Source organism: Malus sylvestris, chromosome 2 (genome assembly GCF_916048215.2).
Source record: "Malus sylvestris chromosome 2, drMalSylv7.2, whole genome shotgun sequence".
Taxonomy (NCBI): domain Eukaryota; kingdom Viridiplantae; phylum Streptophyta; class Magnoliopsida; order Rosales; family Rosaceae; genus Malus; species Malus sylvestris.
Window position 1 is genome coordinate 28,325,025 of NC_062261.1, and position 14,441 is coordinate 28,339,465.

The window sequence follows — 14,441 nt, forward strand, 5'->3', positions numbered from 1 at the left end:
AAAGAAAAAGACATAAGGGGAGGAAACTATTTAGATTGTCAAACAAGTTGAACCATTTTATGTATAAAGGTGCTTAGAAACCAAATCTTAAGGCTATTAATTTCGTCAGTACTACACGAAAGGAAGCTTTCCAGTTTCTTGTTCATATTTCATAATTTAAAACAAATAATTAATGACAATCTTCTCGTCTCCTTTTGTTTATTTTGAACTCAGTAACTATGGTCATTTTTTTTTATTTGATGGACAATGGCGTATAGCGGTTTAGGAAGATGGATGCTCTATTTGCAATGGGAATTTTTTTTCTTAAATCTTTTAATTAATTGAGATTTATGTTAATTTATTTACACGTCATTGCCACGTCACCTATCAATTCAATGACGATCATCTTAACTTTTAATTTGGACCCTTAGATGTAAAAAGATCCAAGAGCTAATAAGGAGAGAGAAACTGATGCATGAAAACGAGGGCGCCAACGAACACAACCATGTACGAATTTAGCAGTTGCTAGATATAGTTATGCCACCTATCAAAATATCAATCAAATCCAAATCCCAGGACAAATCATACCCCTAAAGCCCCTTCTTTCTCCCTCAAACCCCATAACCCATTTCCTTTTTTTCTATATCCTCTGCGGATTTGGTTTCTAATTCGAAGAACGATTTGAATTAGAAATCAAAGATTTTGGGGGCCGAGAAAGAATGGTAGGGCAATCAGGAAAATGGATGATACTTGTGGCGGCAACGTGGATACAGGCATTCACAGGGACAAACTTTGATTTCGCATCGTATTCTTCTGAACTGAAATCTGTGCTGGGGATTTCTCAGGTGCAGCTCAACTATCTATCGGTGGCCTCGGATATGGGGAAGGCATTGGGTTGGTGTTCTGGGGTTTCTCTCATGTATTTTCCCTTGTGGATTGTTATGTTCATGGCTGCCTTCATGGGTTTGGTTGGTTATGGCCTCCAATGGTTTGTCATTCGAGGAATCATCTCTCTGCCCTATGTCATGGTTAGTCAGCTCTAGTCTTTCTTTCTTTTAATTCTTGCAACGGAATTATGTGATTCTCGCACTCCCATTTTCTTTCTTTGAATCAATGAAGAATCAACAGAATGCAAGAAGAGAAAACGGGAGTGAAAGTCGATACCATACTTCAACGTGTTTTCTATCTTCCTTGTCATATATTTGTGGATTTGGTTTTTTTTGGATATATGTGTTCATGTGTTTTTCTTGCAATTTCGGTTATAATTTTTTTGGAGTCATTTTTCTTTTTTTCTTGGGAAAGTGAAGGGAAAGTTAGGCCTAAAATTGATGAACTTGTAACCTCCACGGCCACAAAAGCATGTAAGCTGATGTGCTCGGTTTTCTACCCCTTGGTTCGAGTCCTAATAAGTCAACTAATCAGCCAATCATAGGAAAAACAAGCACATCATTTCAGTGAGGACTCCATCTGCCCCAAAAAACACTAGAAAACTGAGGTGACGAATTTTTTTTCCCTCACTCTCTTTTTTGTTTTGTTTTTTTATTAGCATGCAGGAAGAAAAACATCTAAATAAAAGTTGGGAGTCACTTAGTACTTCAGTCTAGGATTTTTCTTCATTTGGAAGTGTCCCGCTGATGACAAGTTCAACACGACATTATCATGATTGGTTCACTCTGGCTGAACTTAAATCCTACCCTAGGAATTTATATCATTGTATTCACAAAATGAAATAATAAAGTTGTGGACCTAAAAATATCATTTCTGACAAAAACTAAATCAACGTTAGAGTAAGGCATATTGTATTAAATTAACAATAGAAATATGCAAGTCGGTGTGACAGATACAAAAGTATATACGACAATGGATAATGTTAGGGTAAATCTATTTTCCCTAAATCAACTATTTGTTTTGTTAAACTAAGTTAGATTTGTTTGTGTTTTTCTTTTGGCTTAATTGTAATAATGATCTCTGAACTTTACCTCTAATTTAACTTTATTTTTTACACTCTCATATTAGTTTATTTAGTACTCAAACTTGACAACGTGTTGCTTCATTGGTCATTTTCACTAACTCCGTCTTTTTTCCATTAAATCTAGGGTTTTATTAGGAACTTCAGCTTAAAACTTCAAAAAACAATAGAAAAAACTAAAAAACAAATGATAATTTATAAATTAATATCTAAAACTTGAAACAAATGAAATTTGAATTACAAAAATACAAAATAAAAAGGGTTGGGAGTTTAGCAACTTGTAGATATTTGGCAACGCGATTTCAAAGTTGGTAGGAGATCAATCTGCGGTTGGACTTAAATAACTAACAAATCACATATTAAGCTACGAAAAAAAAATTATATGTATTCAATTTTCTTACTCAAAAAAAAAAAAAAAATCTGATATTTAAGATTTTTTTTTTCTTCACATTTTAATTTTTTTAGTTATGTGGGATACAATTCGAATATACCCTTGAAGTTAATGAGAAATAGACGGCGTTAGTGAAAAAGACCAATGGTACAACACATTTTAAGTTCGAAGACTAAGAAAAACTAATATGAAAATTCAGAGACTAAAATTAAGGGAATTTTAACGAAAAGCACCCGGTACTGTTCACTTTAACGAAAAACCACATTTTTACACTAAAAAGTCAATCCTGGTACTATTCACTTTACCCTTTATTTTGTCCTTATCATTAAAACTCAAAGTTTTCAAGCCCTTTTCATTAGTTTTTTAGGTTTCCCAAGGTATCCCCAGGCAAAGCCCAGGACTAATCCTTCGAGGTACTGTCGGGCGCATATGCGGGGACCTCTCCCAAGAAAGTTTTCTGCATCCACAAGGGCTCGAAACCGAGACCACTTGCTTAAGCGACCAGAGCCCCTTCCAAATTAAACTAGGGATAAAATTCAGAGATCATTGCTACAAATAAACTTTTTTTCTTTCTAAAGAACCAATATTGACTCACAAAGTATTAGTACACATGACCTCAAGTGCATAAATAAACGTTCTTAACTACTTACGCTGCAATCCCTAGCAAATAAGGTTTATTTCTTTGAGTAAATAAGGCAAAAGCTTCAAAGAATTAAGAATAAGGCCACAACACAAGTTGGGCCATGTGATCCTCATTTCATTAGGAGCTAGTAATGAAAAAGCAGCAAAAAACTATTGAGATCAAAATAAAAACCGAAGGAAGATTGAGGATCATAAAACAACTAACCAGATGATTAATGTTAAGTGTTTTGGCTTGGCAGGTATTCCTTCTATGCTTGTTGGCTGGATCCGGCATCTGCTGGTTCAACACAGTCTGCTATGTTCTATGCATCAGACACTTCCAAGCCAACCGCGCACTCGCGTTGTCCCTTTCAATCAGTTACAATGGGATAAGTGCAGCCCTCTACACCCTCATTGCCAATGCAATAAACCCTAACAGTGATACCATCTACCTCCTCCTTAATGCTGTAGTTCCTCTCTTCCCATCTGTCGTTATATTCATCCCTGTGCTCCGTCAGCCCCCAGTTCAGCCCCTTCCCGCTGAGGCCACTCGCCGTGACTCCATGATTTTTCTTTGCCTATACATCCTAGCTGTGGTCACAGGCCTATATCTCCTCCTCCTCAACTCACTATCATCTGATGCGTCAAAAGCTCGGATACTCTTAGTTGGTGCGATTTGTCTCCTAATCCTACCTCTGTGTCTGCCTGGAATGGCATATGCGCGTGAGTGGGCTCGTAGGAACTCCCCCTCAAGCTTCCTTTCTGAAATCTCGTCAACCTTCAATCTGGTTGACACTGATGATCTTGAGCTCCATAAGGAACTCATTGCTGGAAGTGAAAATGATAATGCCACGAATGCCACAAATCCCACCAACACCAGTTCGTATGGGCTGATACACAGGGAAGGCTTTTTTGGGTGTTTCGCTTGTTTTGGGAAGGTGATGGGAAAAGACAGGTTGACAGTGCTAGGTGAAGAGCACTCAGCTAGGCTGCTCGTACGCCGGTGGGATTTTTGGCTATACTATGCTGCATACTTATGTGGGGCAACTATTGGGTTGGTCTACAGCAACAATCTAGGCCAGATTTCAGAATCACTTGGATACAGTTCCCTGACTAGTTCTCTTGTCACAGTATATTCTTCATGCTCCTTCTTCGGCCGTTTGCTCTCAGCTGCACCAGATTTCCTGCGTGAGTATGTATCTAAAAAACTACTGGTTTATCAATTGGAGAATGAGAAAAAACCAGATGCAATAAAACCTAACCTGCGTCTTGCTAATGCAGCAAGGTCTATTTTGCAAGGACTGGATGGCTAGTGGTTGCTCTGGTGCCAACACCAATTGCCTTCTTTCTGCTGGCCGCATCAGGCAGTGAGGCAATGCTGCGTAGCGGAACAGGCTTAATCGGGATAAGCTCCGGCTTTGTGTTTTCTGCAGCTGTGTCAGTCACATCAGAGCTTTTCGGCCCAAACAGCGCCGGTGTAAACCACAACATCCTCATCACCAACATCCCAATTGGCTCACTCCTATATGGCCTTCTTGCAGCTTTGGTATATGATTCCAATGAAGGAAGCTCAACCACCCCAGTGAGCGTGTTAAGGGATGCAACATTGTGCATGGGAAGGTCATGCTATAGGCAGACATTCATATGGTGGGGCTGTATTTCAATAGTAGGTTTAACTTCAAGCTTCTTGCTATTCCTACGGACAAGGACCGCTTATAATCAGTTTGAGAGGAACAGAAATCAGACACAAGTCACAGAATCCTCCTTACAAACCTCCTCTTAGCTTGGAATTTTCATATTTTTATAAATGGTGACTTTTGGAAAAGCTCATAGATGCGTGGGATTTCATATAATGGTAACTTCGGGAAAAGCTTATAGAAGTGTGGGATTTCAAATGAAACATAGACATAAGCGATGAGTATATGCATGTTAGACTGAGAAGATAAAGAGATTACATGTAACATAGTAGAAGGTAAGATGTCAGAAAGAGAATGTTAGAAATTTTTTAGATGAGTTCTAACCATCTTTCACCCTTCTGTTTTTGTTGTATTCTTTTTATGTATTCTTTTACACATGCTTCAAAGTACAATTCACAGAAGCATATAAACAACAAAAACAGGACTGTAAGAACCGGGTTTTTTGGTGTCCAGATCGAGTTCATCATCTATCCTAATCCCAAGCTCCTGACTGCTATCTCTAACCCCTCACCGCCTGAGATAGCCCCAAACCTTATAAACAGGTTCCACTTTTACAACATAAACTGCTGCAATTTACAGGAGTTCAAACGGATTGAGATTTTCTTCTCCTTTTTGACATTCTACTCTTTGCATTTAACCAAGGTTTGAAAGCCTAAACAATCTTGTCTACAGTTGGCTGGGGAGACAGTCAAATAGCTATATCAAGTAAAGGTCTATCTTCATATGTAGCATAACTAGTGGTAACTGCTCTTTTTTCCAGTAACTGCTCACTCTGAGAGAAAAAGAAACAAAAAAACAGAATGAAAAGATACAATCTTAAATCAAATGACGGAACTCACCATCTGGTAAATTATCAAATAAAAGTACAGACTAAACAAAGACAACCTAAAGGTTTAACAAATCGGTGTCATCCCCTCAGTTTCGTCAGATTCAATAATCCCTTGGGGACAACGTAGTCCTTCAAGCCAAGAATCGTGATAGCCACAGAAAACCTCCCAACTCGTCAGAAATAGCAAGTATTGTCACTATAGTGGATTATGTGACTTTCAGATTCATTCCTCATGTTGTTTGATGCATTTTGAGACAGCAGGTCAGTTGAGCGGTAAGAACTTATTAAAGAGGACAGTTACAGAAACCTCAAGGAGGCCTCTGAGAAATTAAATACTTTACTAAATAACATTCTTTCAAATGTATCTGAATGTGCATACAATAGATTCTCATATATAAAATATCATGTCAGATTACACCATAACGCCTAGACTGGAACAAAATAAGGGACTCAACAGTATACAGATGTAGCATCCTTAACAAGATCTGCTGGAGTTCCACATATTCAATTTATATTAGCTCCTGACGATAATATCATTCAGGAAAATGAGAGCATCGATGAAAAGGCAGGCAATATAGAATATACTAATCAATAATTATTGGTGCATCTACAGTCTCACCTTTCAGCTTGCGTAGAAGTTCAGATGGGATGTCACCTCTGAGAATTTGGACTCTGAATACGAGTTTTGTGCTGCTGCACTCCAGGAATTCGAATACACATGCATCTCCAACCTTCAAATTGTTGTCATCGACAAATTCTCTCCAGTTAGTATCGAACTTTCTCTGACCAGATCCGCATGTATATGTCATCTCCCAGTTTTTGCCCCCAAACATGAGAACCGTATGAATTGAACAGGAAGGTAGTGTTTGTTGAAATTTGGCCGGGATCACCTATCCCAACAAATGATTATTAACTAGACCACAGCTAATAAAATGATGATCCCAAACTAGCATATCAGTAATGCATATTATCACTTTTTCCTATAACTGCAAAGACGAAAAAAGATTGAGCAGCAACAAAGTGTTAATGTGGACAAGCATCAACAGTTAAGAAATTGACATAGTCGGATATCTCACCACCTTTCAATCACGGGAGATAAGATCATTACCATTTGATAAGAGGGCTTGACATTTGCTTTTGCGATAACGACTTCAAAAAAGGGTTTCTCTGAAAGCGGCCAAAACTCATCCCCTTGCAATTCAATCGGGGGATTTGATGTGGGTTGGTCTCCCATTTGAGGATCTTCTGCTTCAGCAACTGTAACTTAACAAAAACGAGATCATCAGCGAAACAGATCATGCTCTTAATGAAAAGATATCTTACAGTGCAAAACACAAAAAAACATCTTGCGATGAAAAATAAGTCGGAAATTTTAAAGGTTATGACAAGTTGCTAACAGCTTCAAAAATAACTTAACAAAACATGCATTGGCGCAAGAAACATAAATTATATCAGAAAGGATGAGCAAAAGGAAAACTTTTTACCTAGCAGGTAAAATAAAACTCTTTAGGAAGTACCCGAAAGGGTGAAAGTGAAACACAGGGAAACCAGTATAAAACATAGGATGAACTAAGAAGACTAATATAAAGTTTGCCAATAGACTAATAACCTGAGGATTATATGAAAAAGTATTCTGGACGACAAGTAGCCAAACTAGAATATATACATGTTTACAAAGAAAGCAATTATATAACTTTATTATCAACCAACTTCTGCACCTGAAGCCCCCAAATCCCAGAGGCGTGGAACGGAAGTAAATTATATGGAATGATGAGCATGAATCACCAGAGTCAGCTAAAGCTTGTCTGTAGACTCCAATAACATGAGGAGAATAGATTGAAAATATTCGGACTGAAGCTAGAAACATATGAATATTAAGAATCAGAGCATCAGTCCGTCGGAGAACAACCATGGATCACCACCAGAAGCCAGTGATGAAGAGCATTATAATCGAAAGTAGAAGGAGCTATTAGCTATCATAAAAAATCAAGGTGTGTAGTGTAGGGCAAAAAATTGAAGGCGAAAAGTAGGAATCGAGCTGGAACTAATAAGTTGACGAGCAAAACAATGAACATAGATGGTGAATTGTTCTTCTTTTAAATATGAGATTCTAAGACCAAGATAGCTCCAACATAACCTTGCCCACATATGGAAAATAAATTCTAAACTGTGACAGTCCAAGTAAAGATACATCCAACCAACAGATGAACAAGCACAAAACATCAAACAAAAACCTAGTATTTCCCAAACAAAGAACTAAGAACCTCTTGTGCTCTATGAAGAACATAATTCATTAAAAACCCACAAATGAGAAACAATAAAATCCTAAAACCCAGAAATTTGAAACCAGTTTTAGTAGGAAAAATAATACGTTGGTGGAGAACCTGGTTGGAGTGGGGTTGGCCACTGAGGTGAGAGTAGCCGAGTGACAGAGATCGAGCGGAGCGAGAAGGGAAGAGAGAATCAATCAACCCCTTTTTACCTATAAATTTCTATCTGGGATTCTGGACTGTACCCAGAAGGCAAGAACCGCGGTGTACTGGAGTGACATCTTAAACTTTTTAAATTGCATACTTTTAATACTTCAATTATTCATCACGACTCACGTAACGCAAAAATTATTCGTATTTTATAAACACAAATTAGTCATTAGGTATTTTCCGGATAAATTTTTCGATGCGCCAAAAACAGAGCATTAGACCCTGATTCTTTTTTTACTTGAATTTCTTTATGTTCTTGTTTTACATCTTTATGAGGTGGAGTCCACTAGCAAATGAGAAAACTGTAAATAAAATTCGAAATTTCTCCCTCTCTAGTTGAAGTAGAACTTCTATTTGTCTCTTGGAAATGTGACTTTTACATCTTAAAATTTGCACCTTCTATATTGTAGCAACCGCTAAGTCAAGTCAATACATTCTCACTTGCATCGTGAAAATTTTGATTCTTTTGGTTACTTAGTCTCAACTTGTAATTTACTTATTAACATATATTCGTGTGCAAATACATTTGATTTCTAACTTGAGAAGAAACCATCATGAGTTGTTAGATAGGAATAGCTTTATCCAACTTATGCATACAAGTCAATCAATTGTTGTGTGTTCTTAATCTAATAACTCAAAAACTAACTAAGTCAAATAGATACATTTTCATTGGCATTGCAGAAATTTTGGTTTTGTTGGCACCTATTGCTTTAGCTGGTAGTTTATTTTTTTAATTTATATTTCTTTATAGCGTGATTGAGACGAATGACGAACAAACTTAGAAATCAGAGTTCATATTTTACCAGAACAAAAAACAACAAAAACACGTCAAATACAAGTAAGCAAAAACCGTGGAAACGCATCAAGTACAAGTAAGCAGGATCAATTTCCTTCATTCAGACTTTCAATTCGAATGGACTCGTGGGAGAATTGTCTTCATCTTTCTTTGAAGCTAATAAGCATGCATTTTTTGACAGATAATGAAAGTAGCGTATTGATTTCCCATCATGCCGTCTACTTAAATCATATTTTGTAGACCACATGTAGCAACTGATGGTTAGATTCAACCATCAACTACCACATAATGTGGTTTACAAAATATAAGCCGAAAAGGATGATCTCCCCAATTTTCTTCAAATTCCTCGCTAATAACGGAAGTGAATCTTTGTAGCTCGATCATCCTCTTGTTGGCACGATATGCTAACCCCTTCGGTTGGAGAAGGAGATAGAAGAATGCAATAATTTTACGTTATGGTGGACAAGCATTACGGAATACGGATAGAAGAGTTCTAGCTGCTGTTACTTGTAAGAAGATGAAATTTCTCCAATATTTATGATGCAGATGAAAGTGAATGTATTGTTGCTCCTTCAATATTAAGATGGGGATTTTTTATTTTTACTTTGAATGCAAGTTACTTAAAATGTGTGTGTGTTCCAAATTTCTGTTCCAGGAAAACAAAAAAAAATAAAAAAAAAATAAAAAAAAAGGAAAAGGAACATTGCACACCCGCGACCTGTAAACGGGTCGGGTTTATTAGATTTGAATCGGGTTCAACCCAACCCACGGGTCATCCGAACCCGACCCGTTAAGCTAACAGGTCATCCGTTTCACCCGTTAACAATTATTATTATTATTTTTTTGCATAAAGTTTATTTTTTGTTATTAAGACTTTACTAAAATATCCTCAACTAACGGATGCTAACGGGTTGACCCAAAGTGACCCATTATTTAACGGGTTGTTAACGGGTTCACCCGTTAGCAACCCGACCCGTTAAGCATCCATCCAAATACAAATATTAACGGGTTAGGTCAGGTCGGATTAACGGGTTGGGTCCAAAATGTCAGGCCTACCCGCCACGCGCAAAGAAGAACGCAACAGATATAGACACTAATGTTTTTGGGTCCTGCAGTGATAGGAACTACGTAGTTGAAGTAATAAGCATAGGATGAAGCAACAATGGATAGAATAAATCTGCTGCGTCAGTAATCTGGAGTTATTCCGGTCAGTCTTATTTGCTTTCATGATCGTCAATCTGACAAGCATGATCCAGAGTAGCAAGAAATCAAGGAAGCGGTATCAAATATACATCTACAAAGATCAGCTGTGGAACGTAACAAAATATTACGGTCATTGAGTATGACAAAAGAAAATGCACAAACATGTTTGAAGGTAGCAACAGAACAAATTAACCAAGAAGAAAAAGAAGATACTTTAAATCAGCTTCGCCCTTGGTAACCTTGAACGTAAAGATCAAGCAGAGATTACGGTCTCAGACCCAAAAGCAAACGAAAAGGACCAGAAGTAATGTCCTAGAGCATGCAAATGACAAATACAGATTAACGCAACTTAAACTCAATAAAATGAGAATTTCTTAAAGTGAAAGATAGATTTGGGGCTCCATACCTTCGGATTTTCGACTTCATTCTATAGCCAGCCTTGTCTTGTTTCTTTGCTTTACTTAAAATATCACCAAAGTGCAAGTTTTCATCGTGTTATTTTAAAATAAAATACTAGCTCTATAGTTTAGACGAATCAGGGTGTACAGAAAACTCCTCAGTTGCCAATATCCTACATGTTGCAGCTTGTTCTTACAAGGTAAGGAAGCTCAAGAAATATAGGAACGCAAAACTACTACCTTACAAGTAATCCACATTCCCGACCTTCATAGTCTCAGGTGCTGCATAACTATAAAGCCAGACAACAAGCATTTGAAGCTTAACAATAAAATGACCTCCTCCATATGTGTAAGCTTAAAGAAAAGGCAAAATCCTGCACTCAACTTCCTAGGTCTCTAGGCTCAAATAAACATCAAAACTAAATCATTCGAAGCAGGTAACAAGTGAACAGGTAGAATAAAGGCCTCATCAATCCTAGCATACATTCATCGGTAACACACACGGACGCAAGCATAAATTCAAGGGGGAAGAAACGATGATATGAAACCTGAGCCATTATTAAAACTTGATAGCTGTAGAACAAACCAAAGCAAAATCACAAATTTTACCAGGCCAAAAAATAAGACACCTAAAGCAGACCAAGTAAAAATTATATTCAATCCTTCTTTTCACCTCCCTTTTTCTTTTTAGCTGTAGCCTGCGAATACAAGAAAGTCCCAAATATTGCAACGGCGGATCCAAGTGCATTAAGAGGTCTAACTGGATTTCTGAACACCAACACAGTCGATATAATTACCACCACTCTCTTCATTGTGTTTCCTACTGAAAAGGTCAAGGGGCTAATTTCATCAAGAGCTTGATACGATGATTGGTTATAGAGATGGTAAAACACTCCAGATAGCAACACCCATAGGTACAATGTGGATGGTTTTCCTACAGCTGCAAGAGCTTTGTGATATCCTTGAACCCATTGAGACCCTTCAAGGAAAATAGCGGCGGGAAACAGATAGAAGAACGAAATTATACTGATCCAACCATACAAGTTCAACCCATCTACTTCCTTGAAGTTCTGTAAACTACGTTTCGAGTAAATGTTCCTCAATACGAACCCGACATTGCTAATCAAAGCACCCCAAAGGCCTTGCACATTGAATGATACCTCAGTAATAGCAGCAAGAGCACAACCCATAACAATAGGGAGAATTGAAAGCCAGACCTGTAAAGGGTACGAATCGCCTAGGAACGACGAAAACACTACTGAAAAAACAGGCTCCGACGATTTGATTACATGGGTGAAAGAAACAGCCACCTTAGCGAACGAGACACATGCTGAAATGTGGCCTATAGTGTGGAACAATGCAGGTCCAAGGAGTGCAACAATGAAGGGTTTAGAAATTTTCGGGCGGGGTTGGAGCTTCAAGGACCAAAGAATGAACATCCAAACAGACCCAGCAAAGAGCTGAAAAGATCCGAGAAGCCATGGATATGGAAAGACATTCAGTACCTTCTTGTTGTAGACGTTGAAGACAACGTTCTGGAAGTACCATAGCCCAAAAATAAGCGCGAGCTGGGCGGTGGTGGCCTTGGGCTTTGAGACTGTAGCTTCAGTTTCTCTTCCTGTATTGGATTCAGAAGCAGCTTTTGGGATTTGGGACCTGGGTTTTCTCCCAAACCCAGATGGGAATTCACAGGCTTCGCTCAAATGGCTGATCTTTGAGCTCGAATCTCGAATCTGGCCCATGGGTTTTGTTTCTTTTGAAGAAATTCCAAATGGGTAGCCATAGATTCTGGTAAAGCTTGAGAATTTGGAGAATTTGGGGGATGTTTGGGGTCTAAGAGAGGTGAGTTTTAGGTGCAGAGGATATGAGTGCGTTTGGATTCGAGTGAGAAGTGAAGAGGAGGAGGGGGAGGGGGAGGAGGAGGGGGCATTAATAGAGGGGACTTGACGGCGGGATTTGGAGAAAGTGACAGGGGAAGAAGGACAACTGATATTCAAGGTAAGCATTTGGTGTTGTGGCAGTTGGCTGTGGCTGTGGTTGTGGAGAGAGAGGAGAGAGAAGAGAGAGAGAGAGGGGCAGAGATTCTGCAAGTACAATATAAATGCGCAGGGTTTGGAGATTTGAGGAGGACCCGAGTGCTTCCTAATCCTCTGGTTTTGATTTTATAAATTCCTTTTCAGTTTGGCATATGCTGCGTAAGACATTTTGTTGGGACGGAAGGCACTTTTGCGAGAATAGGCCCGAGCCTAGAAATCAGGCTCTTCCGTATGCCGCCGAGTTTGGCTCTCGACCGACTTTATTGAATGAAAATGTCAAGTAATTATAACTCAAGCGAATTCTGCATTTTTACAATCGACAGTTCCTTAGAGAGTACAATTTTGACTGTACATTGCCAAGATGTAGCGCAAGGTTTGGGCCTTGCGAACCCAATATGGGACTCGTAACTCTTAAAGACAAATACGGCAAATTAAAAAAGTGAGTTGAAAACACTAAATTACAACTTTCTACTTTTTTTTTTGTGCAACTTTATATGGTTATTTGTAGATTTTTTTTCTTTCTTATGCGTTTCTTCTCATATTTCTTGTGTGCGACCCTATTCACATCAATTGTTCGATAAAATGTGTTCCTTGACAGGTATTGGAAAAATCGACAAAATGTGGCATAACACGGTAGGTACCCACTAGGAGCTCAACGAAATAGTCTAATGAAGTTTTTTTTTTTTTTTTTTTGGGGGAAATTATGGCCCCCATTGTTTTAAAATTCCAGAAGAATAGTTTCTTTCTGCAAAAACAATTATTACGCTACTAAAAGTGACACGTGTGTGGATAACCCCAAATGTCCTCTCACTATAGCATTTTTTTCTTGAAGGCAACTTAAAAGTGTAGAAAAGAGGATCGTATTTAGTAGTAAACACACATAAAATCTTTCACGTCATTTAATCTCTTGTATTAATCTTTATTGCTCTCTTGTAAACACTTCCTTTGCAAACTCTTGTATATCAATAAAAGTTCAACTGTGCATATTCAAGCAAGTCTCCAAGCTTAAGTTAGCGCTCTCTCTCTCTCTTCTTTTAGTGTGTTTCTTTAAGTAGATTTTCATCCCAAAATAAAGAAATACTATTGTAGTTATATTATTATTTTGCTAAACTGATGTTTGAGCACTATGTTATAGTTGAATGTTTGTCATACAAATAACTAAACATTAACCAGAGTACATCTGAGTTCAGCCCTTGTAACTTTATACCGCCTTGTGAGCATCCTACATGTTGAAACATGTCGAGTTTCATGTGCTAGATTTGATGTCTAATTGTTATAACAGCCAACTATGCCAAAATTTTTGTAGGCCCTACTTTGAACTTATATTTTTATATCCTTTATGCATGTTTTGGCATGCATCACTTTATGGTCTTTGCCCAAAGCGGCTTGATTTAGATTTCCATATGGATATCTAGATTGAGTCATGTCATAGGAAGTCGGAGTTGAGAAGAAACAAGGGGAGGGAGTCAGAGTCGCCAAAGAAGATAAATTTAGAGGTCTGTGTAGTGTGGTGTAGCTAGAGAAAAAACAGAGATGGAGAGTTGAAGTCAAGAGAGAGAAACGGAATTGGGAAGGACTTACGAGTGAGTAGAGTTAGTTTTTACGAATAATTCAAATTCAATTCCAATCAAATCCAACAGTCACAAATACTTCAAATATATAATAATAATAATAATAATAATTAATAAAACATACATATATATAGATATTTATTGTTTGTTCGGTTTCGTATGGTATTATCGAACTTATGTCCCGATTCCCATATTGAATTATTAGAGTTTTTTGGGTAATTGGTTACTGAATTATTTGGTATTGGTAGTTCGGTATTTTTGGAGGTCGCACTTGGTGTGATGGCAAGTGACTTCGCCCATGAGCGGTAGGTTTCGGATTCGAGAATTGGGAGCAGCCTCTTCATAAATGGGGGTAAGGCTAGCCGACATTCACCTCTCCCAGACCCTGCGTAAAGCGGGAGCCTTGTGCACTGGGTACGACCGGTAGTTCGGTATTTTTATAGAGCGATTTTGAGTACGGTTCAATTCGAT

At 38.1% G+C, this 14,441-nt stretch overlaps 3 protein-coding genes across 3 annotated transcripts; 1 reads left to right on the plus strand and 2 right to left on the minus strand.

Annotated features, from left to right (window-relative positions):
- Nucleotides 1–537: 537 nt before the first annotated feature.
- LOC126586506 (protein NUCLEAR FUSION DEFECTIVE 4-like) lies at nucleotides 538–5,125 on the plus strand. The gene is made up of 3 exons (XM_050251362.1): nucleotides 538–1,007; nucleotides 3,221–4,152; nucleotides 4,242–5,125. Exons 1-3 carry the CDS (start codon nucleotides 699–701, stop codon nucleotides 4,741–4,743), a joined length of 1,743 nt encoding a protein of 580 aa, XP_050107319.1. The 5' UTR covers nucleotides 538–698; the 3' UTR covers nucleotides 4,744–5,125.
- Nucleotides 5,126–5,783: 658 nt separating this feature from the next.
- Nucleotides 5,784–7,937, minus strand: LOC126602708 (B3 domain-containing protein Os06g0112300-like; the record flags this gene model as incomplete). Its single annotated transcript, XM_050269604.1, has 3 exons — nucleotides 5,784–6,376; nucleotides 6,595–6,743; nucleotides 7,871–7,937. Coding segments are annotated over 3 exons (522 nt in total), but the record flags the coding sequence as incomplete, so codon positions are not given.
- Nucleotides 7,938–10,900: 2,963 nt separating this feature from the next.
- Nucleotides 10,901–12,626, minus strand: LOC126586524 (xylulose 5-phosphate/phosphate translocator, chloroplastic-like). Its single transcript, XM_050251382.1, has one exon. It carries the CDS (start codon nucleotides 12,367–12,369, stop codon nucleotides 11,020–11,022), a length of 1,350 nt encoding a protein of 449 aa, XP_050107339.1. The 5' UTR covers nucleotides 12,370–12,626; the 3' UTR covers nucleotides 10,901–11,019.
- Between the last annotated feature and the right edge of the window lie 1,815 nt (nucleotides 12,627–14,441).